The sequence below is a fragment of the Photinus pyralis genome, unplaced genomic scaffold, assembly GCF_008802855.1.
Source record: "Photinus pyralis isolate 1611_PpyrPB1 unplaced genomic scaffold, Ppyr1.3 Ppyr1.4_LG2, whole genome shotgun sequence".
Taxonomy (NCBI): domain Eukaryota; kingdom Metazoa; phylum Arthropoda; class Insecta; order Coleoptera; family Lampyridae; genus Photinus; species Photinus pyralis.
The window spans coordinates 39,332,682-39,355,032 of record NW_022170403.1 but is presented as its reverse complement, the minus strand read 5'-3'; the positions used below and the strand labels follow the sequence as shown (position 1 = coordinate 39,355,032).

General features: G+C 35.5%; 2 protein-coding genes across 2 annotated transcripts; one reads left to right on the top strand and one right to left on the bottom strand.

Moving 5' to 3' along the window:
- Positions 1–2,490: 2,490 nt before the first annotated feature.
- Positions 2,491–5,772, bottom strand: LOC116164615 (odorant receptor 67a-like). The gene is made up of 6 exons (XM_031478806.1): positions 5,422–5,772; positions 3,906–4,139; positions 3,710–3,849; positions 3,153–3,650; positions 2,833–3,093; positions 2,491–2,784 (listed from the first exon to the last, which is right to left on the bottom strand). Exons 2-6 carry the CDS (start codon positions 4,129–4,131, stop codon positions 2,719–2,721), a joined length of 1,191 nt encoding a protein of 396 aa, XP_031334666.1. The 5' UTR covers positions 4,132–4,139; positions 5,422–5,772; the 3' UTR covers positions 2,491–2,718.
- A 1,805-nt stretch (positions 5,773–7,577) lies between these two features.
- LOC116164744 lies at positions 7,578–20,931 on the top strand. Its single transcript, XM_031478961.1, has 6 exons — positions 7,578–7,642; positions 7,695–7,852; positions 12,829–13,103; positions 16,152–16,542; positions 19,542–19,796; positions 19,857–20,931. Exons 2-6 carry the CDS (start codon positions 7,767–7,769, stop codon positions 20,866–20,868), a joined length of 2,019 nt encoding a protein of 672 aa, XP_031334821.1. The 5' UTR covers positions 7,578–7,642; positions 7,695–7,766; the 3' UTR covers positions 20,869–20,931.
- The last annotated feature ends 1,420 nt before the right edge of the window (positions 20,932–22,351 follow it).

Here is a 22,351-nt window from a genome sequence, read left to right as displayed (position 1 = left end):
AATAAATACCTCTTACCGTTCTTAAGGCGCGTACAGAGATGCAACAGAACATCGTACCGTAACTCCGCTCTGCAACATTTTTGGTTGCAGGACGAAGTTACGGTGTGATTGGATTGTGAGGTGCAACAGAACACCGCTCTGTAACATTGACGCGAAACATATTGCCATCCCATCAGTTTCTTAATTTTCTTGTTAGAATGGACGTTGCTGCTGCAGCTTGTATTGTAATGCACTATTTAGTCGTGATTTTGACCTCTTGCGCAATTTCTACCTATGCGTCGTTTTTTTAAAATTTGATTATAATAAAAGGGGTGTTTAGTATCCCACAAAATCTCTTTTTTTCTGTACCTACACTTCAATAAAGTTTAGCACAGTATTCTCCGTCCACTCCATGTTCAACTGCAGTACGCCCTAAAGTGAATTGACAAGTTAAATAGGAAACGTTCGCAAAGTGGTACAAACATGCATATACCACGTGCAACATGAACGCGTAACATCCCTTTGATGCGACGATGAAATACCGACAACGGATGGGACGCCGAAATGTTACGATGTTACACCGTTACGCTGTTGCAAAGTTGCGTCCAAATTTGTTACGCACCGGTCTTACGTTACGATGTTTTGTTGCATGTCTGTACGCGCCTTTATACACTAATTAGATTGAGAAACGATGCAGGGGTTGAAGTTGCTAAAAAAATGTAATGTATAATATCTTTCTTTGAGATCTTTAACACTACTGCCTCGTCTTCTTTTGAAAATTTTTTTGTAAAAATGAAAAAGACTACTTATTTCAATTTATTTATTGACTAAGGGTAAAATACACGACTTCACTAACACACCTGTGAAGTTGGAGCAAATTAAAAGTACTATAAAGTGGCGTTGGTGCAATCTGGGCCCCAACGTGGTACACATTGTTGGCTTGACCGTTGTTGTTATATAATTAGTACTACATTGTTGCTAGTACAAGGGCAATTACAACTCGTCCACAATTGACGTGAGAAATACAAGTCGGCATCGGCCAACAGGTACCTACAATAAGAATAAACCGATACAACGAAATATCGAAGGATCCTCAGTATTACAATCACTTTTAACGACAATTTATTTTAATCTTACAAAATACATTTTATAGTTAACAAAAATGCATCAAATTCATGTCTTGGGCTTTGAGATAATGCTCTTGGTTTTTTTCCAAACGATCTTGGTGCATAAATAACGATTTTGACATGTTTTGATCAAAATCCATGTGGTCCATAAAAATAGATCAAATTCATGTTTAGATCATTGAGATAATGCTCTTAATCTTTTTCCCAACGATCTTGGTGCATAAATAACGATTTTGACATGTTTTGATCAAAATCCACGTTTTCGCCAAAAATTCATCAAATTCATGTCTTGGGCGTTGAGATAATGCGCCTAGTCTTTTTCCCAATGATCTTGGTGCATAAATAACGATTTTGACATGTTTTGATCAAAATCCACGTGGTCGCCAAAAATGCATCAAATTCATGTCTTGGGCATTGAGATAATGCGCTTAGTCTTTTTCCCAACCCTCTTGGTGCATAAATAACGATTTTGACATGTTTTGATCAAAATCCACGTGGTCGCCAAAAATGCATCAAATTCATGTCTTCGGCATTGAGATAATGCGCTTAGTCTTTTTCCCAACGCTCTTGGTGCATAAATAACGATTTTGACATGTTTTGATCAAAATCCACGTGGTCGCCAAAAATGAATCAAAGTCATGTCTTGGGCATTGAGATAATGCGCCTAGTCTTTTCCCAACGATCTTGGTGCATAAATAACGATTTTGACATGTTTTGATCAAAATCCACGTGGTCGCAAAAAATGCATCAAATTCATGTCTTGGGCATTGAGATAATGCGCGTAGTCTTTTTCCCAACGATCTTGGTGCATAATTAACGATTTTGACATATTTTGATCAAAATCCATGTGGCTTCAGAAAAATAATTTAACATTTTTGAATCACACACATGCGGTTATCAAACGTGCACGTTATCAACTCTTTCAGCATCAAGATAATGCGTTTGAAAGCTTTTACAACTCTAAATTCATGTGTAAAGAATAATTCTGGGTACATTTTGCTCTAAAATTTTTGACCGAGACCACAGAGAAGAGTTATATTGAATTGTTACACATCTAAGAGTCATAGGGAATAATCTAGCGAAAATCCGAACTCGATACATGACCTAGGGAATGAAATATGTTAATTTTTATTATATTGAGTTCGCAGTTTTTCCTGTTCCCGATTCACTCGAAGTTGTATAACTTTTGTTCCTGTTGAACCAGCTTCCTGAAAATCAATAGCGTCCGTTCTTAATGTCCAACGTACCCGTATACCAAATTTCAACACAATCGGCCACTTTTAAAAAGAGTTAGAGCGCACACGGACGGACGGACGGACGGACGGACGGACGGACGACAATACAAAACTATAAAGGATCTGAGGATCCTTAATAAGTCAAAACCGTTTCAAACACGTACTCATCAAATCATAATCGTTCAAACCCCAAATCTACACCGCTTTTTGCTTTCTCGTTGCCCACATCTGCAAAATATCTGGCCAGGATCATTGACCATAGGTACTACTGCTGTTTTGTGTTTATGTGAAAGTGTACATAGTAGATATTTTTTTTGTGCAGTTGTCAAATTGAAATTTAACATCCTCAAATCTGCAGCTCCACTTGGGGGTGGTGATTAGGTGCTTGCACGATTTTGTCTTTTTTGAAGCAGTGTAAAGTACGAGAACGACGCCTTTAGGATCTAAAAAGAACAATCTTAAAAACAGAAAGAATTTTGATTTTCACTTACGGTAATCATGGTAACCATCGTAACTGGGGCAAACTTTCCGATTGTGAATACTACCGACTTTTGTGTCCGTGCCATAAAGAGAAGCAAACATTTTTGAAATGGTAAATTGCTGCCAACAAAATCAACGTCATAACAGGAATCAACAAGATATTCATTTTCTGTAATTACGCGTTGTGTAAAAAAGCAATCCCCGAAGAAATACGTGCACGCTGCAAGCACATAGACACACATCTTCCAGAATTGTAGACTAAACGTTGGGACCTATACAATACATTCACACTAAATGAGCATTTTTATTTTTTATTTGTCAGTCGACTTACACTTGTCAGGCGAAGTAACTCGGCACAAATTAGAAATGACAAATTCACGAAGCTGGCCAGTACAGACTTGTTGAATATTGTCTCCGCTTCATTCGCAATTTTAATAACGTACTGGTAATGCGAAATGATTTTCTTCATTTGCCCATGTTGATATAACCATGGGACACTGTGTTGGTCAACTAAGGCTGGATCTATGTTTTTCTCGCAGCAAAAATCCTCTTTTGCATCATCCATCACCTCATTAATACTCACTCGTAAGTATTTAAAATGTATTTGCAGTTGTAGCATTAGGCACAACTTTATAGTATCGGTTAAGACATAATCTAGGCCCATGCATGCGAACAAAATTAGTTGAATTATTAGGCACATGGAAAAACTGTAATTTAGGGCCCAGGAAGGCATTGAACCGAAAGGGAGGCTTCCAGGCTTCTTTGTCAAGAACCATATAATGACAGTAACCAAGAAAGATCCAATTCCCATTGGTATGAATATTGAACTCTTAAAATGTTATTTGTAATTTACGACGACCCATTATAAGTTTAAGAGCCGAAACTTACCGCTGTGGATAACGCACGTTCTAGTTCCTTGCGTAACTCAAACACCCTTTTGATTTTATAATTGTTCGCATTTTCCAATGACTTCAACAAATCTGCCAGTTTGGACCTGTGTATCCTTAATATTGTACTTCGCGGTATCACTAAGTACAATGTGTGGTAAGTAAAAAGTTCGTGTTGTTACTATACGTATACCTACTATTGGCTATCACAGCGCCGTATATAAAGTCATCTATTTCATCACTGTCGAAATTCCAGCTTCGGTAAAAAAATAGTACAGCGTATAGATACATAGCAAACAGGTAAACAAATTGGACACATTTTTCACCATTTCGCATCTTACTCCGCAGTACAAATCCATTTAATTGGGAAATTTGTTTTAACTTATCGAAGTACGCCGGCGTTGTCTTGCTTGACATCTCCATTTCTGTAGCTAAAATTGTGATCGTTCAGCCTTTTATACGTTTTACGAAAGATTGATCGCAAAAGTTTGAAGTTAATACATAATTGAGATGCATTTAATAAACATTTCAGGCACGCAAATGTGGGTAGGTATTTCAATAGGCGGCTACATTTTATGGAAAGTTTTAGGTTTTTTTTTTGAATATAACATAAAATAAGTAGGTACATAAATATCATTGCTTTAGAAACCTTTTGAATTATATATAAATTTTTGACAATTTTTAGAAACCTTAAAAATTTTGATACACGAACACACAAACATCAAATTGATGATGCTTCTGTAATGATACTTCTTTATTTTTGAACATGATCCATCGTTCCTCTAAATGGGGTTGGAGTGATTTTTGTTACTCTTTGATGACACTCCTTACTTTAATTGCATTTGAACCTTGATTTAGACGACATTAGGTTCGATGTAATGACTGATGTAAAACTGCTTCTTTGGTGGTGGAAAAAACTCCCTTTAATGGGTGCTGACAAACCATACAGAAAGGTTCACATAAGCGAAAAACGCTTGATAAACACAACACTCCGACTAACTTTTAGTAAACGTAACAACACCAACGCTTGGCCTAACTCGAACATTCACTTTTACATGGACGGTTTCATAACATCTTCTTTAAGACTCTCTAACTTTCATCTACAAAACTGTATAACTGGCAAGACTGACTGTCTCGCGCAAATATGGCTGAACTGTTGAACACCAAAAACCTTCTTCAAACAAAAAAAAAACGATTAACGTTCACCACCAAAAAAGACTTCGTTTCCCTTCTGCTTCGTCTATTTACAACATTCTTCTCTTTCAGTTTTCTTTCCTTCCTTCGTCCTTAACAGGTTACTGCGTTGTCTTCGATTACTAAACACCTGTGTTTATCTACAGTGATAACACGTGCTTATCTTGAAATTTAAATAATTCGGGCCGCTAACGAATTTCTTATCCCAACGTCTGGGGAAAACGTTTTTACAAAAGAATAAACTTTTAACATGTAATAACTTCACGTTTAAATAAACAAAATGCAAGGCAATTATTTAAACAAAATTAACAACATTAAATATTTCCGGAACAAAATAAAATTGATCCCAAATTCAAATGAAATTATCGGCATTGCGTTTAATATCAAATAAACAACCACATTTACGCTTAAAGACTAATTGAAATGTGTCATATACAGGGCGACCCAACATTACTGTGAGCATTTATATATCAAACAAAACGTCCGCCTGATGTAGTTTACAGAACAGTACTTACTTACTTGGATAGTCATATAGAGGCAAAGTTGCTGCTCCTCTCCGTGTCGTACGAGGTGTCGTAATACCTCGGCTAATAGATGGATTGGAAAGGGTGGTTCAGTAGCATGGCCGCCGCCAGCCGGGGTCTCCAGATCGTTGACTGAAAAATAGATCTAAAGCCGTTAGACTTTACTGTGGGTTACAGTTGCAACGCCCGAAGGCCCTCTTTCCAGAGTTGTGATTGCATCTGGGAAAACAAGAACAAATGACTACATAATATAAATTCTAGCATCGGATTTATGGCTCAGTGGTAGAGCATTGGGTTATAAATCCGGAGGTCGGGTGTTCGAACCTGGGTTGAGGTGAATTTTTCATCTGTGGGGGAGATGGAAATTACCGTAGACCAGTTCCGAGCATTCTACCGGCTACTCCGAATTAGGTTTTCCTGCAGTTTTCCTAATTCGTAAGGTAAATACCGGAGTAGTATAGACCAACTTAAGACCTTCTGCAGAGGCACCTCTAAATAGCATTATGCGGGTCACTCTGTAATTGGGCGCATGCCTGTTGAGGGCCCAAAACAAGAGAGGGATAATAATAAATAATAATAATAATCTTATACGCAAAAACTTCAATTCAATTTTGGAAAATTTAAATTAAATTTCACAAATTAATATTTGGATGAATCGATTATTCTCAAAACCACTAAAACTACCTTTAAAAAAGATAAGGGGGCATAATCTGGATAACTATTTTCAAAAATCGCAGTGGGCTGATTAATTTTATCGCGGAAATCAGAATTTAATTTTCAAATTACTTACGTATAGTTTGCACCAGGGTTTGCACTTACGCTCTTCCGAATTTCCTACCTTACCTGAACTAACAGTGCTCTGATGCGCATAACTTTCGTTTCAGGGGTTGTGTTGAAAAAGTAATATTGTTCTTAAATACCTAAAGAACACAAATTTCGTGAAATTTTGATCACTTCCATTGTTCGGCCAAGAATTACAGCACGATTTTTTTTGCAATTTCAACTACTTAATCAAATTTGACATTTTTCGTTTTCCTATCATATTCCCTTTTTGGTTGGTAAAGCAAAATCTTTATTCATTCACAAATTTCATCGAGGAATCTTCCAAACACATTGTTTGGATACACATGCGTTAAATTTTGTGTTCTATCTGTCCCCATCTCCGTCTTATCTTGATTATTATAGTTATTAAGTTCAAGTGAAGATTAAGAGCATTCACTAATTTCATCGAGAAAACTGGAAACACATTGCTTTGATGTAGATGAGGAAATAGATTTTGTAGTTATCCTATCATACTCCCTTTTTGGTTAAGTTGATAGAGCGCAATCTATATTCATTCACCAATTTCATCGGAGAAAGTGCGAAATCGATTGCTTTAATACACTGGACCTAAATCCTAAATCTTGTGCTCTTCCTGTAGGTAATAAGGTTCTGCATACGCCAGTTATGACAAGTGAGTCCGCTCAGATGTCGCTACTTTTAAAATATATGGGTAATTGTTGATGCTTAAATATTCAATTATTCTTCTGTTCTTTTTCCATCTCAGGTCTCTCTCAATTTTTGGGCAACTTCGATGAGAATGCAGCAACAAACGCAATTACGATAATTGTTACGCATTGGAAAGATACTATCGTCTCATCAACATACGTGCGTAGACTTTTTAACTTGTATAGGTATTATTGAAAGATGAACATTGGATGGGGATTATGCATATGATCATCTTATTGTTATGCCAAATGTACCAACAAATGATCGGAATAAATATATTTCGAAAATCGAAAAATGTAGGAGTAATTGGTAATCTTGTGGTAGATCGGTTTACCCCCAATAAGATTAGCTGTACACGTAGATTTTCTAAAACTTGTTGTTTTAGGTGTTAATTTAAAATTGCCTACAGCTAAATTGGTGGAATATGAGTACGTAATCGGTAGGCAGGTATGCGATAATGATTTCATTAATAATCTAAGATATATGAATCACACAAATAAATTTATTAGTGCTAGGATAAAACTCAATGACAAATTTGTTTATTTCACTTTAGTAGACAATTACGGCAATATTGCATCACTCATATCAAAGGTAAACATTAGGTATTTATTGTGTATTATGTAAATGAGTAAATGTACACAAAAATCCCCGAGTTTAAATTACTAATTGTGTAACCAGCAGAAGGGGTACTGAGAGTAACATAAACCGTATACACGTTCTCGTTTTTTGTATAATACAAAACCATTGACAAGATAAGGTGATATATAAACATTTTTTTAGAGGTACAGTGATAAATTGGATATTGGCATGTACAGTCGTACAGGTTGGCCTTGCAAATGATAGCGGTTAGCGATGGGATGCAACGACCAGGAATGCCGAGATCGTGTGTATTTACCCTCTCAACAAGATGGTGTACACGTTAAGGATTATCTATTTAAGTAAGTATTTTCTTTCTGCACTAGATAAGTGTTAATGCTAAAATTGTGTGTACCTACATACGCCGCCTGAAAAGTTCCTTGCGGCCGGCACGAATTGCAAAAAAAACGAAGTCAAACAATCTTCATTATTTACTAAAATTTCAAGGCCGCCAGGTATTTCAGCTCGAAAGAATTGCAACCACTCGACTGCTTAAATACATTATAAATAATGCAATAAAACTCTCAAAGAAACTTATCCGTTGCACAAAGCCACTATAATTCTTAACACTACCAATTTGATAGATAGGTAGATATCAACGCATGATTTGACGTCCCAATAAGTAGATTAGATGCCACTTAGCATCCTTGCCTATCTTTAACAAAAAAAAAACTATTAGTCTTTATTCGCATTGTAAAATATAAAATCCAATTGTCTTCTATTGCTTAACTTCCTCAATGCGATTAAAGCAAAACCGCATTAGCTGCTTACGTTTGAAATACATCAAGCATGAGATACTGCCACGTTCAAATGGTTGGAATTCTTATGTAGTTCCATTCTAAATGAATAAGTAGGTAGTTGATTTCATAAATGTATATGGCGCATTAAAAACAGAATTTTTGTACTTGTGTATGTTATCGAGCATGTATTTTTAATACATAGGTATTAAAAAAAAATACCTACATCAAATCAAACTATCAAAACTTGGATTCGAAGGCGAAAACTTCTGTAACAACACTGCTGCAATCTTCATCCCGTAGCGCTGTTGTCACAACCTGTAGACATTACCGTAGTAAATTTAATTACGTGATTTATGTTTATCAAATTAATTTATAATAGTTATCTAAATACTATATATCACTTACTTTTAGTCACATTTATAGCACAATCGTCTAGAAGGCATACCTACTTATCATAAGTTACAGAAAGAATTAGTCATATCCGCTTTCATTTAGTATCGCCGGTAGCGACGTGATGACGCCCTGATATCGCTCTAGAAAGTTCGCTACAATACGTATATGATGGTTTTTTTAAATAGATGATTGTTCTCACACTTGTGGAATTTCTTGTGAGAGAAAAACCTAATTGTGCAATTAAGTATTAGACATAATTAGGTTTTATATTAAAACCGTAGAAATACTGGTGCCAGTGCGATTATTTTTAATACTCCTCCTAACATATCACACCATGCGAAATTAGGCCGCTCCAAAAAGTGCCTACACTAATCGTTATATTAATTAAAAAAAAAATGTATTATTTTTTTGTACCATTTGAAAGCAACATACTTAAGTCATTCTTTCTTTTTATTGGTTTACGTTGGTATTCAAAAGTCATTAGGTTAAATGTTTAATATGTATCTCTGCTATTATTTATTTTAGAGTGGATATAATATTTTTTATCCCGAATTTAATTTACTCTCAAAATATGTACAATTCAGGGTACAATTAGAAAAAATACATGTATCGATAACCCGATGGCCAATCGTTTCTAGAATTTCACCACTGACAGATTTGTTGCATTTATGGCCGTTTTCACCAACAAATTTAAGCGGAGAGCTTACCTTAAGCGTAGTTTAAAATCCATGGCAACGATTTTGAGACGATGGTTGCCATGGATTTTAAGCTACGCTTAAGCTAAGCTCGGCTTAAATTTGTCGGTGCAAACGGGCATTACTGATTGTGTAGCTCCAATAATAATTGGTGTCTAGGAAGTAGCGACTACATAATTTGAAATTTTGTCGTGTGACGGTTGGCAGCTGTGGGTTTTTCATGTTTGTCATCTGATGACCTTCCCACATTGAACTATGTACTCGTAACTGGAATTGGATCGTCCATAAACAACTGTAGCAAGGGCGCCTTCACGAGAGAGATGAGTAGAGGTAGGTATAACCACAGATTTAAATATAGTATATTTAAATCTGTGGTATAACATATAACTCATCGTGTATAATTTACATTTTCAATACATTTTGTAAGTTTTGTAGCACTTTAATAGTCGTCCCTACTTCCTGGACACTCTATATAAGAAAGTTAGCAATAGTTGAAACACACTGCATAGTTAAGTATTCTGTGTATCGATTTTTGTTTTTGTTATCAATACCATGTCAAACCAATACATAGTTTTTATGTATTTTCAAATATCCGATTCTGAAGAACCAGCAATATCACATGGTAGGTATGTCAGCATACTCAACGCAAGATCTTCGCTTATACCTATTTTTTTAATCTTTCTTTATTTTGTATGTTTAGTATACCAAGTGTTCTGTTAACTATTTGTTTTGTTTAACAAAATTCTGAAAAAATACATCTCTCATTTCTTTTGTCGCAGTGTTTACTATTTAGTGCTTCATATACTGAAAACAAGAATGTACAAAGCTCCATTATTCTTAAGAAACTAAGGGCAACGTATTTGTACACCCTATTTATAAGACTTTGTCCTTTAGAACAAAATGTACCCAAAATTATTCTTTACACATGAATTTGGAGTTGTAAAAGCTTTCAAAGGCATTATTTTGATGCTCAAAGAGTACATCACGTGCACATTTGATAACCGTATGTGTGTGATTCCAAGATGTTAAATTATTTTTTTGAGGCTACATGGATTTTGATCAAAACATGTCAAAATCGTTATTTATGCACCAAGATCGTTAGGAAAAAGACTAGAGGCATTATCTCAATGCCCAAGGCATAAATTTGATGTATTTTTGGCGACCACATGGATTTTGATCAAAACATGTCAAAATCGTTATTTATGCACCAAAAGCGTTGGAAAAAAGACCAAGAGCATTATCTCATTGACCAAAACATGAATTTGATCTATTTTTGGCGACCGCATGGATTTTTATCAAAACATGTCGAAATCGTTATTTATGCACCAAGAGCGTTGGGAAACTAAGTAAAACAAGTTAAAAAGAGTGCCAATCACTACACTTCAGCGCATTTTTCATGTGGCAGATCAGTAACTATCAGGCTGTGACGTAAAAATAACGCGATTGTACATATCTAATGCTGAAACGATCTAAATCAATTTATAAAAGGCTCCGGAACGAACGAATCATCAATCAGTCGACAGTTAGTGAAACTATTAGCTTCCTGTTGAAAATCAAAAAACCCTAAGGTTCTACAATGTTTCGTTGCCGAGATACAGGTCGATATACACTGTGTCTATGGGGATCTCCGACACCATAGACGATACAACGATGATCCAATTAGAGAAAAGATGCGCAATTAAAGACTTATCGATTTACCATGCTTTAAAAAAAAACAGAAAATTCCGATTACTTCCGAAGATATGCCAAAATAACCGAAATTTGCCGATTTCGTTTATATTTTTTTCTGATATTTGAGCAGATACAACCACAATGAAAGATACTTCTTCATTGCCATTTTCTGAGGTGTACAAGACACAGTTGAGAGATTTTCAATACGTTTCGTTTCGGAGAAATTGTCATAAATTATTTAGTGGCGTGCATCTACAGATCTAGGATGGCCAACTATTTTTCGTAAGGTGCTATTAAAGAATGAATCTTTAAAATGACAACATAAAAAACATGATCAAGCCAGTAAACTTAGGTATAAAATACAACTGTTTTCCTTAATTTTAGTTTATCTTATGATAATATGGAATGAAAACTCGCGATTGCGTTTGAAAAAATATGTCCCCCTTGACCATGCAAAAGTACGCCACTGACCACAGACTACGTATGTAGGTACAAAGTACATTTGACAAAGCTTCATTTAAAATATATTGTTTTGGCGATATACGTATACCTAGCCAGTGTTCCAGACAAAAAGTTCCCCCTTTATGTCAATGTCTTTCTACGATCACGCACCATAAAGTTATTGCAAGAATAAATCAATTTTTCTCATCTAAAAAGAGGGCGGTGACAAAGTCATAATTTTTTTAGCGTGATGACCGATAAATCATCAAAATTGTTTCTGTAGATGGCGGATGTGCTGGTTGAGCCATGATGAAATAAAATGAAACCGTTTAGCTTACCAAGGATGGAATACTTCCAACAAAAATTATGGCAAAAAATTGAATATGAAATTGCCTATTTGAATAGGCAGAAATCTGCTTTTGTTAAATGGGTTCAGTATTACATTTGGGTAAAGAGAGTACTAACGAATAACGATGTAACTAACACAACCTATGTAAAATAAATTATGTAACTGATCGTAAGCTAATTAACCACAGTTATTAGAATGTAAAAATAAGTAACCTTACTGATACTCTTTGATTGAATCGTTGGCAATATATTAAACCATTTGCTATAGCTTTTGCAACGACAAAGGTATTTAACCTGTTAAAAATAGACAATTCCACTGTAACTTGTAACACCTTGTATAATTCGGGTGTAATCTAATCCCAGCATCTATAACAGCTTTATGCTATAAATAGTTAAAAATGTTTTTTTGCAGTTCAAACAACCATTAAAATATACCTAGCTTTAAATTTTGTTAGTCTAAACCTTTGATTATAACGTAGTCTATACTCAAAGGTTTAAACTAAACCTATATTGAAACGACAGACAGAGATTATTGATTTTTAATTAAATTCGTAATGATGGACGCGTTCACAAGTTCAAGAAACTTTGAGAAAATCTCATAGACAATGTCTATAAAAAATCGCCGCAGAGAACAAGATTTTTTAAATTCCAAAAGTAAATTTAGTAACAGAGTAGTTTAACTTGTTTCGTCGCGTATTATTTACGACAATTATTATATAAATTTTATAATGCGTCTAATTAAAATTCATCGTCTTTACCAACTTGGGGGTTTAGGTACGTAGACCATATTAAATTTATTCAATAAGACTCCGTATTGACGCATTTAATATTTAAGTTGATACACATATTGCAGAGCGTAAAAACTTTGTCTTTAATTCAGATTTTAACTAATGAAAGTGTAATTAAATTGCATATTGAATACTAATAAATGTGAAGGCAGCTCATGTTCAATTCATACACTGTGAGAATATATTTTTTTTTGATTGGCAGGTACATTGAAAGAGAATTCCCCGAAGCTAAAGACGGTAAGAATGCTGTATATAGCATCCCGAGCAAGTTCAAAAATTGCGGAGAGAAGCAAGCGAGTCTTGCTGAAGAAGTCGTCTTTACAAGATTATCGGGTCTTGCAGACACAACACGACTGGATGGACTTTGGATGACCTTTTTTCATAGCGCAAGTTATGCTGGACATTCCTTTCGTAATCAAAGGGTTGGCAAATTAATGATACGAGAGCACGATTTCGTTATTTTCGTCAAACACAAAGGTAAGTTCTAAACTAGCGACCGGTAGGTAAGTTTTCGGTTATTGCATTGAAGCAAAGAGAATAATATTATACCTTTGAGAGCAGGAAACAATTATTATACGTTATATCCTACCCTTTGGTTGAAGTTACACGTTCTGTTACGTTACCCCATATTACTGTGTCATTCTTGTAATTTCGTTGTTGGCTTTCTATCGGCCTGTTACGGTTACCTTTCTTTGTTTTTATGTTAAATATCTGATGGGGTTTTGATTATATGTATTTAATAATTTTCAATTATAAACTGTGGAAGCTAAAGCTAATTTCGTCGAATGCTTTAGAATGTCTTCATATTTCGAAGCTCAGTATTGATATTTTAGCTCCCGGGTGATTCATTAGAAGTGATGATCGCTTGAATTTCGCGCGTAAGGTTTTAGTATTTTTTGCATTATTAAATTGACGGTTTGAAGTTCGTTAGTAATTTTTTTCTGTCATGAGCAGGATAGTCATTTAAGAAACCAGTGTCGCCGTTAATTGTCGTGTGCCATTTGCGGTTTATTACTATTGCCATTTTGAACAATTTTTAGAGTTGAGCACTAAAATATATAAGAAACCTGACTGTGTCTAGTGTTAGTTTATAATTTGTGGTAAAACAGAAGCAGTATTTGTAGATTATAAATAAGTAAACGATTTACTGAAAGCATGATGATACACCACTGCAATTAAATAAATAACCATCAGAACTTCATAATTTTTTTGATTTGCGGGAAATTCAAACTGTCCTCACTTCTATAATGAATCACCTGGTATTATAGAAAGAAAGTTAAATTAGAAATGATTTACAATTCTTCACTGATTTCAAATACCGTATCATTTAAAGTTTATCTCACTTTATTTTTAAAATTATTCGAGAAAAAAAAATTGGCGATTGGATTTCTCGTCTAAACTTGGACATTATTAAGGCCCTTATTTTTAAGACAAATTTTTAGGTGTCGTCAAAAACGCAAAACGCGGTTATTTGCTCGATTATTTGTTGATACCAAATTATATTTCATGATAACGTATAAGTTTAAGCAATAAGATGTGTTCGTTAAAAACAAACTAAAAAAAACCAAAAGAGTGATATTTAACACCGACTCGGAATTCTGTAAACCCTTCTAGAAAAAAAGGAATGATTCAATGTTCATTTCCCTACAAGTTCCAAAATCGTGTATTCCATACCTCCCGACCCGACATCCCGGTTTTACGTCCTTCCTCACAACGTATAGTGCCCATAGCACTTACACATGGAATCTTCGTCAGGAAGGCAAGATTCCATCTGTTTTATAGAAAAGTACCTAAGAGTCCTTAGGGCTGAACGTTTTCAATGATAGCGTAACCCCGCGGGATATGGTTCCATTTTTTATTTGAAAAACGGGTATCCGACTGGAAAATATTCCGTCGCCTATATTTTACCACTCGTAAATACGAATCGAAAGTGTTTCTTCGTCGCGAGATTTAGGAGTGCCCGCTACTTAATATGTTTATAACCGAAGTTAAACTGCTAATTCTTTACTACCATCCGGATTGACTTCACTCTCGTTCTGGTTCTCGAGTTACAACCGCAAATCTTTACACCCATATGAAGATATAAACCAAGAATAATAATTAGCGTACCCAAATTACTACGTGCTCACTCGCCAAAATTAGCTTAGAGCGATCGCTCTTCCACTTCTCTCACTATTCGAATCTCCCCCGTTAGTAGTTCTGAAAAGGGACCCATTTTCTGAGCGCAACAACATCGATTAGCTTACCTTTACCTGCATTTTTGTCACGTGCTCGATTTTAAACACAACAGAACGAAACTCTTAGGTTAGAAAAATCTTTGCAACGGCGCGGCGTGGCGCTCACCTTTCCCAACATGTTTCTTGTTATCACTAATCTATCGCCAGACATACTTTTTTATGTTCGCTATCAAGCGGTATAAGCGTAAATTTTCATATGTTTTATCAAAATACAAATTCAAAACCAAATTTTTGTAACCGGGTAGGCGACCACCTGTTAAAGCATAAAGAAAAATTAATCATCTGAGAGGTTGGTATAGTCCTGAAGGCTCTTATGGACAAATACTTTGCACTATGTAGGTTTTAAGAAGAATAAAAAGCCCACTCAGGTTTGTTGCAGATTTCTGAAGCAAAATGTGTTTAGAGAGCTCTTGAAAGTACATGGAAATCGCTTGAAGGCCCTTAAAGATTCTCTCTAAAAGAATAAGATATTATAAGTAGAAATTCAATTGCTCAAAGCAGCTTCCAAAGCTCTTAAATATGTACCATTAAACACTTGCTCTCAAACGATCTTAAACATATTTAGCATCCACAAATATAACATCTCATGAGAGATTTTAAAGGCACGACATTTAAAGGAAAAGGGCCTTCTTTTCTGAACGCAATGACCTCAATTGGCGTCCCTATCATCCAATAGAAAACCCGCATTTCGGTTTTTCCAGCCGACGTAAATGGGACGAACGCAACTTTTAGGTCCGAAGAGATCGTGGCAACCGCGCTCGCTTTCACCAATACCTTATTATCGCCAGATTTTCTTTCGTTCAAGTTTGCTATGAAGCGGTACATGTGGAACTTTTCCTAAGTGGCAAAGGGACCACCTATTGGCTCCCGCAATTAAACCGTAAAGTCCCATACTGTATGGGCCATACATAATTACATTCAGAATAAAAAGGGCGTTAAGAATATGATATCGTGATATCAGACCTTTGATTGCACAACTTTCCCAAATTTGTATCTCTCTAGATCTCCTAGAGTGTTAATAGTGCCCCTCCTTACCTTAGACACAGTGTATATTATGTAACCAAAAGAAAAAGTTTTCACAATAAACATTTAGGAAAGACCAAGACTACGTACTTATTAACATGTTTATTGTTTCATGTAGTGGATTTCAGCCAAAGTGAATGAAATGCAATTTGATCGTATTAATACCTTTTGTTTATTGCGGTAATAAGTACTAAATTACCGTACGCGTAAATTAATGTGTATATTATACTCGTATGTAGGTACCTAATAAACTTCTTCTTTGCAGAACGATATTCCGTCGCCTTGGCCGAAGTTAAATCAACATTTGATGGCACCAAAGTAATTAATAATGTCAATGTAACAAGCGATGCAAAGATAATAAAAAACAATAAAAGATCTGCACAGCATCAACTTAGAGATCACATGGAGGTCCTACAGGGAGTGTTAGAAATATACCCAGAAGAACGTTTAATAGAATGTTTCATAATGTGGCCTTTCTTAAGTGCATTAACCCGCGATCCGAAGCAAGAAATTATGAAGAGATGGAAGGAGGATGCAAATTTACATGTATTTGAGAACAACTTATCGGATCAAAATAACTTTGATCGCTGGTTCGTCGATAATATAATTACATCAAGAGGAATTTCTGAAAAACATTTTATTACGTTGCTAAACAGGTAAGGATATGCCAGTGACATTCGTTACAGGTTTAACGCCTATTACATCTTCTTGTATAGGCAGTAGAAAATAAATATTTGTTGTTAAACTTCTCAGAAAGTGCTCTATGAAATATGCAGTACAGGATACATGCCCCAAGAAACCAAATCTGCATTTTTATTGCAAAAGTGTCGCCAGACTGCCTTACAGACTTACCATTAATAGCTGTCTCTAATTATTTACTATAAAAATCAACCAATCATCTTCCTTCGCGATTAATATAAAGTATTTTACTTAGGTCGATAAAGAATTATTCGCAAAACAAATTCTTGATCATAGATATAGATTATAAGTGAATGATAATTAATAAAGGTGCGCTGCTTAAAGCTTATTGTTAGGTATTGTATAAAAATCATCTATAAATAATTGTGGCATCACGGGTGGCTCGTTTTCTTACAAAGTGATTAAGTAATTCAGAGCTGAGATCTAACGTCCAGCGGTCGTACCCCTGATTAACATATCTCTATGTTACTCATTAGTCATTATAATTCATTTCTTTAACGTCTTGAAAATGAATGCATATTTCTGTTTTAAGTGCCATTTTTCACACTTTTTCCTGTTCTATTATCTTTCAATCCACTTCTGTTGCATTAACGTACCTATACATATTGGAAGCCTCTTTTAGAATCATCTCGCCCTATGGTTTTCTAGCTATGTTCCCTTTTCAGGATCTACCTACTTCTCTCTCTCTAATTATTTTTGTAGAGTTGTATTAGACTTCTCAAAGTATTAATTTTCTTTGCCTTTCCCAGAAGTTTATATGACAGGTCGTTCAACAGAGGATATACGAAGTTGACTATCTTCTGATTGGCTAACGGACAAATCGCGGAAACGTATGAACGGAGACCTATATGAACCCATCCTTAATACGAGTATTATGTGACCAAAAATGAGTTGCTGTCGAGCCACCTTTGGAATTTTTGTTTACATGGAAATAGTTATTTATTTCATACTATCTAGTAATCGCCGCTTTCCCAGACCCATTTGAGTCTGGTAAAGGTATCTGCCCACTACACCGTACCGTACCATGACCGTAACAGGAACGTATCAGGCACGGAAAATATACGATACGGACTACTATGCCCACTAGCTAGACCGTATCAACACCGTATCATAAGCTATCATGGGTCTGGGAAAGCGGCGATTACTAGATAGTACGAAATAAATCGTATCGTACTTAACTTGAACTTTCAAAGGCGACTCGACAGCATTTCTCATTTTTGATCGCCCGTTATAACCCCCCTTGCATTCCCGTTCTCTGACTGAAGAGGATCAGGAAAACCTAAGCAGCTCGCTTATGCTTCTTTACCGAATTAACGAATCCCTTGCGACATTTATCTGCAGACGATTCTTCAGCTTGACCTTTGCATTGACAGCTGAGAGAAGAAACAGCTTATACTGCAAGGAGTACAAAATGTCGTCCATGTCTGCTCCAGACAGCGCTATCAGACAGTTGATGCCAGTTGATGAATGACGTCAGGCTTCAGGTACGCGTCTGCCTCGCCCACTAAATGTACATTTTTCCCGTTTGAACGAGATGGATGAGAATTGCTGGCAAGTATCCTGTATCGTGCTAAATAAAGGTATAAGAAGATACTTTTCGTCTGAATCGACGCGTGCGGCGAAACAGGAAGGGAGAGGCGGTGCCTCCTCAACCCCCTGTACAAATGTGTTCATATTAGGAAATATTCCCAGAGCCTTTTAATAATTATAATAATTAGGTATTAATAATATGCAGATGACTAAAAGTGCATTTGGGGAATTTTATGAAAAATATATGGAATATATGACAAGCTGTGTCTCAAGACTAATTACACCTATGTAGCTGCTTTTGGGTTCAAGTTGTAGGTAATTTTATCTTCTATAAAAGACAGTGGCAGAATATTTTCTGTGCAGTCGATAATTCTCAATTTAAGAAAAATTTAAAAAAATGGGAAAAAATCGAGGTTTCGGACACCAGTCACTTACCTATAACTTATTTTCTTTTGTATACACATAAATATTCCGTTATATAACCTTTCGAGAAGTACTGCTCAATTCATGGAAAATGCGCTAAAGTTAGTCACCATAAGGCGATATAAACTTTTTTTCAATTTTTTTAAATAAGAGTATAGGGTGTATGTTAGTGCAAGAATCAGGATCTAGTTTTTGTACTACCCATCTTCTTTTTGTGAACTTAAAACTGATTTTTCATCATTTCGCAAATGCGATGAATCGACAAGACAAAATGACAATATGTCCCCGCCTCTCCGATAAATACGCCTCGAAAAATTAGAACCTTCCAATATTCGTTTCTGAAAAAGTCGTACTCGGAATACTCTTCAAAAAAATTGGGCGCCGCAAAATATTTTCGTCCAAGAAAACACGCCATAGAAAATTCAATCAAGAAAGCTGATTCTCGAGGCAATATCGGTTTGTAGAACCACAATGTTATCTAGGTATTTACTTAAATCATTGGGCTTCCTTTAATTTTTGCAATATATTTGATTGACCAGCGTAACAGGTCTGCGGTTAACGAAAAACAAGGGGGCCTTTCATTTTTGTATTTGTAGGACATTTTTCGGGGGTGATTATTCTAGGGATTTTTTTACATATGGCCATTGAATAATAATTCAGATTTATTATTCAATATGGCGCACTTCTTATATTTTGAACAGTTGTGAACCCTCTCATAACTATAAGATCGCAACTTGTGAGGTGTGATTGAAAAGGGAAGTCAAAAATAGATTACTCTCGGGATTACTATAGTAATACCGTTTATATAAATACAATGGTAATACTTATTCACGTATCGTAAATATAGAAATAGATTTTTGTGAAATGGGTGCAATCGGTACAAATTATTGACATGGAATAGGTACTTCTGGGAAAAGTATACCTACTTAGCGTAAATTATAGCAACTTGTTCTCTGTTTGAGGATTAGTAAAGTAAGCCTACCCATATCCTTTTTTTTTGCAGGTACATTGTTTTAAGTTGCGGAGTATTCGTTGATGAAATCCATCGGGACATGTTGGCTCTATTGAATAGAGAACAGCTGGAAGTTTTGGACAATGATAGATGCTCCAGACCAGGAGGAGGACCTTTAGTGGTTCACGGTGCTGCTGGTACAGGCAAAACGCTGTTAGTTTTAAGGAAACTGCAACAGCTTTTTGAGTTGGGCGAACTAAACTCTGACAACCGAGCACTTTACATTTGTTATTGGCCAGGAATTAAGTAAGTATGATACTTTTCTTACACTTTTAAACGTGCCTTATTACTGAATGTTACCTATAGGTGTGACTTTGAACAAAAATTGAAACTTTTGGGATTGGACACTTTCGTCGATACAGCTCGATTTTACATATCGCAGACAGGTTTTTTACTTCGAAATAAAAAGTCCTACAAACATATATTCATGGATGAAGCGGAGGCTATATGCCTGTCATTTGATGACGGCATCATGACAAAGACTTTATCGACTATTTTTCGAAGATACCACGACGACAACTGTACATTAACCACGTGCATTCTAAGTAATAGAATTTCCTTTATTGACTGTGAAAGTAAGCAAAAGTGCGTTAACAAGAAATGGGGCGAGTTGTGGTTTTTGGTCGATATAAATCAAGCCTCTTTGTTTTTACCAAAGCACTCGCCAAGGGTATTGAAAGTACCGGCAATTGTTCTGAATAAAGTGATGCGATCTACCGGTTACATATTCAACATATTTAAGCAGTATTATTCCGATCCCATGCCAAAATTGCCCAAATCCGTTTTGGTTAACATGAATCTAAACAATATAACACATGGACATCACATACTTGGCCCACCAGCATTTTGGGTTGAGATAAATGATAAGACTAAAACTAAGGAAACTGTGGTGAACGTTGTAATTGATCTATGCGCCACCAAAGGGTTTAAACCTAATGATGTATGTATTATTCCTTTTCTTGTTAATGACAATTTTGTACCTGAAGCCATAAATGAAGAAATAGACAACCATTTTGTCGAAAATGGTTACAGACCTAGAGGCGTTGGTGATGTCGAAGATTTTATCAGCAATAAGGCAGTGAATGATTTCCTTATATCATGGGCATTGCGTGTGAAGGGCTTAGAATTTAAAGTGGTTCTAATGGTTGTGGAGGACGACGATTATGATGCAAGTGACTCAGAAGACAGAAGAAAATCGTACATAATAGCTTCTAGATGTACCTGTATGCTAATTTTGATAAGTCCTAAGTCAATTAAACACGAAATAGATCTCCATCATGCAATGCAAAATTATCCATTTAATTTACGATTTATTTAATGGTTAAGGTTAATTATGTATACCGCAATAGTATGCTTCATTTATAAAGTTTATAAATAATGACTATTTGTTCCTACCATTTACCAACAGCAATACCTTCCTACTTACTATTTTAACCGGTTCTAAATAATCTATTTTATCTTACCTATTTACCTACACCAAAGGGTACTCTTTGCGTATAGGTACCTACAATGACGATGACATCTATGAATTTTTGTCATTCTGAAGATAATGAACTACCGTTTCCATTGAAATACGAAGATTTTTTGCCAACTTGGCTTTCTTTAGTGAAAGATTTACACGGATTCTTCGCTCCAGTTTATTGAAGGTGCTGTTGTCTCATTCTATACCAACAAGCCATTATAGTTGGTTAAATGGAGGAATAGGTATCATGTTTCTTGAAACAGTATGATCGCCGCAATTGAATTGGAAGCTTTGACTATCTTATTCTTTGACATGACCACCTCAGTTTGTTTGATAATTAATTTAGCTGTGAATATCATTTGGCTTTCGCACTTGGAACCGAGAGATGATGGTGCGTTTACAAGATTTATTTCTATTATAACGATTGCTTACTGACTTCGCACACATTAAAATGAGTGGCATTTTCATATGAAGACGGAACATTGGAAAAATAAAACCCGCATCTTTTTCAATAATCTACTGCGATGCCATGGAATTTTCTAAAACAAAAAGATATCCAATTATCAATTAGCAGCAGTTCGAAATGGATTTTATGATCGACTTGGTTACTGTATTGCAGTTAATGGTGATTTATTCGAACATTAATTGTAAATTGTTACATTAGGAAACCGTTTTTAGTAATTTGGTCTTTATGTTGAATTCGCTGTTTTAAATTTAATACAATTCTCTGACGTAAGACGGAAATACAAATTAGCCAATAATATAGAACAATGTCTTAACAACGAAACCGATAATATGAGGAAAATACTTAGTTTTATGAAAGACATAAATCTGCTTTTGAAAGTATGATAGTAATTACTTAAAGTGGTTATAGTGGCTAATGACCTCAGTAGTCGATGCCCAAATGAAAAAAAATAGTTATTTGTTTCATTAGTACAAAAAATGTCAGTTTTCGGGACGAGGAAGATAGTTGCTGGACGACGCGTTAGCGGAGTCCAGCAACCTTCCGAGTCCCGAAAACGCATTTTTTGTACGAATAAAACATAAAATTTTTTCTCCAAACCCCTTTACTTCAAATTATATTCGAATTTAGATTCAGTCACAGTTTCACTACTATAGTATAACAAGTTCTGCTTTCTTGTCCTCACGTGTCGTGCCACTCTAGTTTTTAGGTTATAACCTATTCGTTCTTATTTCTAACTTCTCACCTCTCGCAACTTTGTAGGGAGCAAATCTTGAGGTAGGATGTTCTGCCGTTTCTATAATCACTGGCGGAGTCCAATCCATGTCGCTATCAGTTTCAGTCATTTTTATTGTATACACAAATTAATAATGTTAT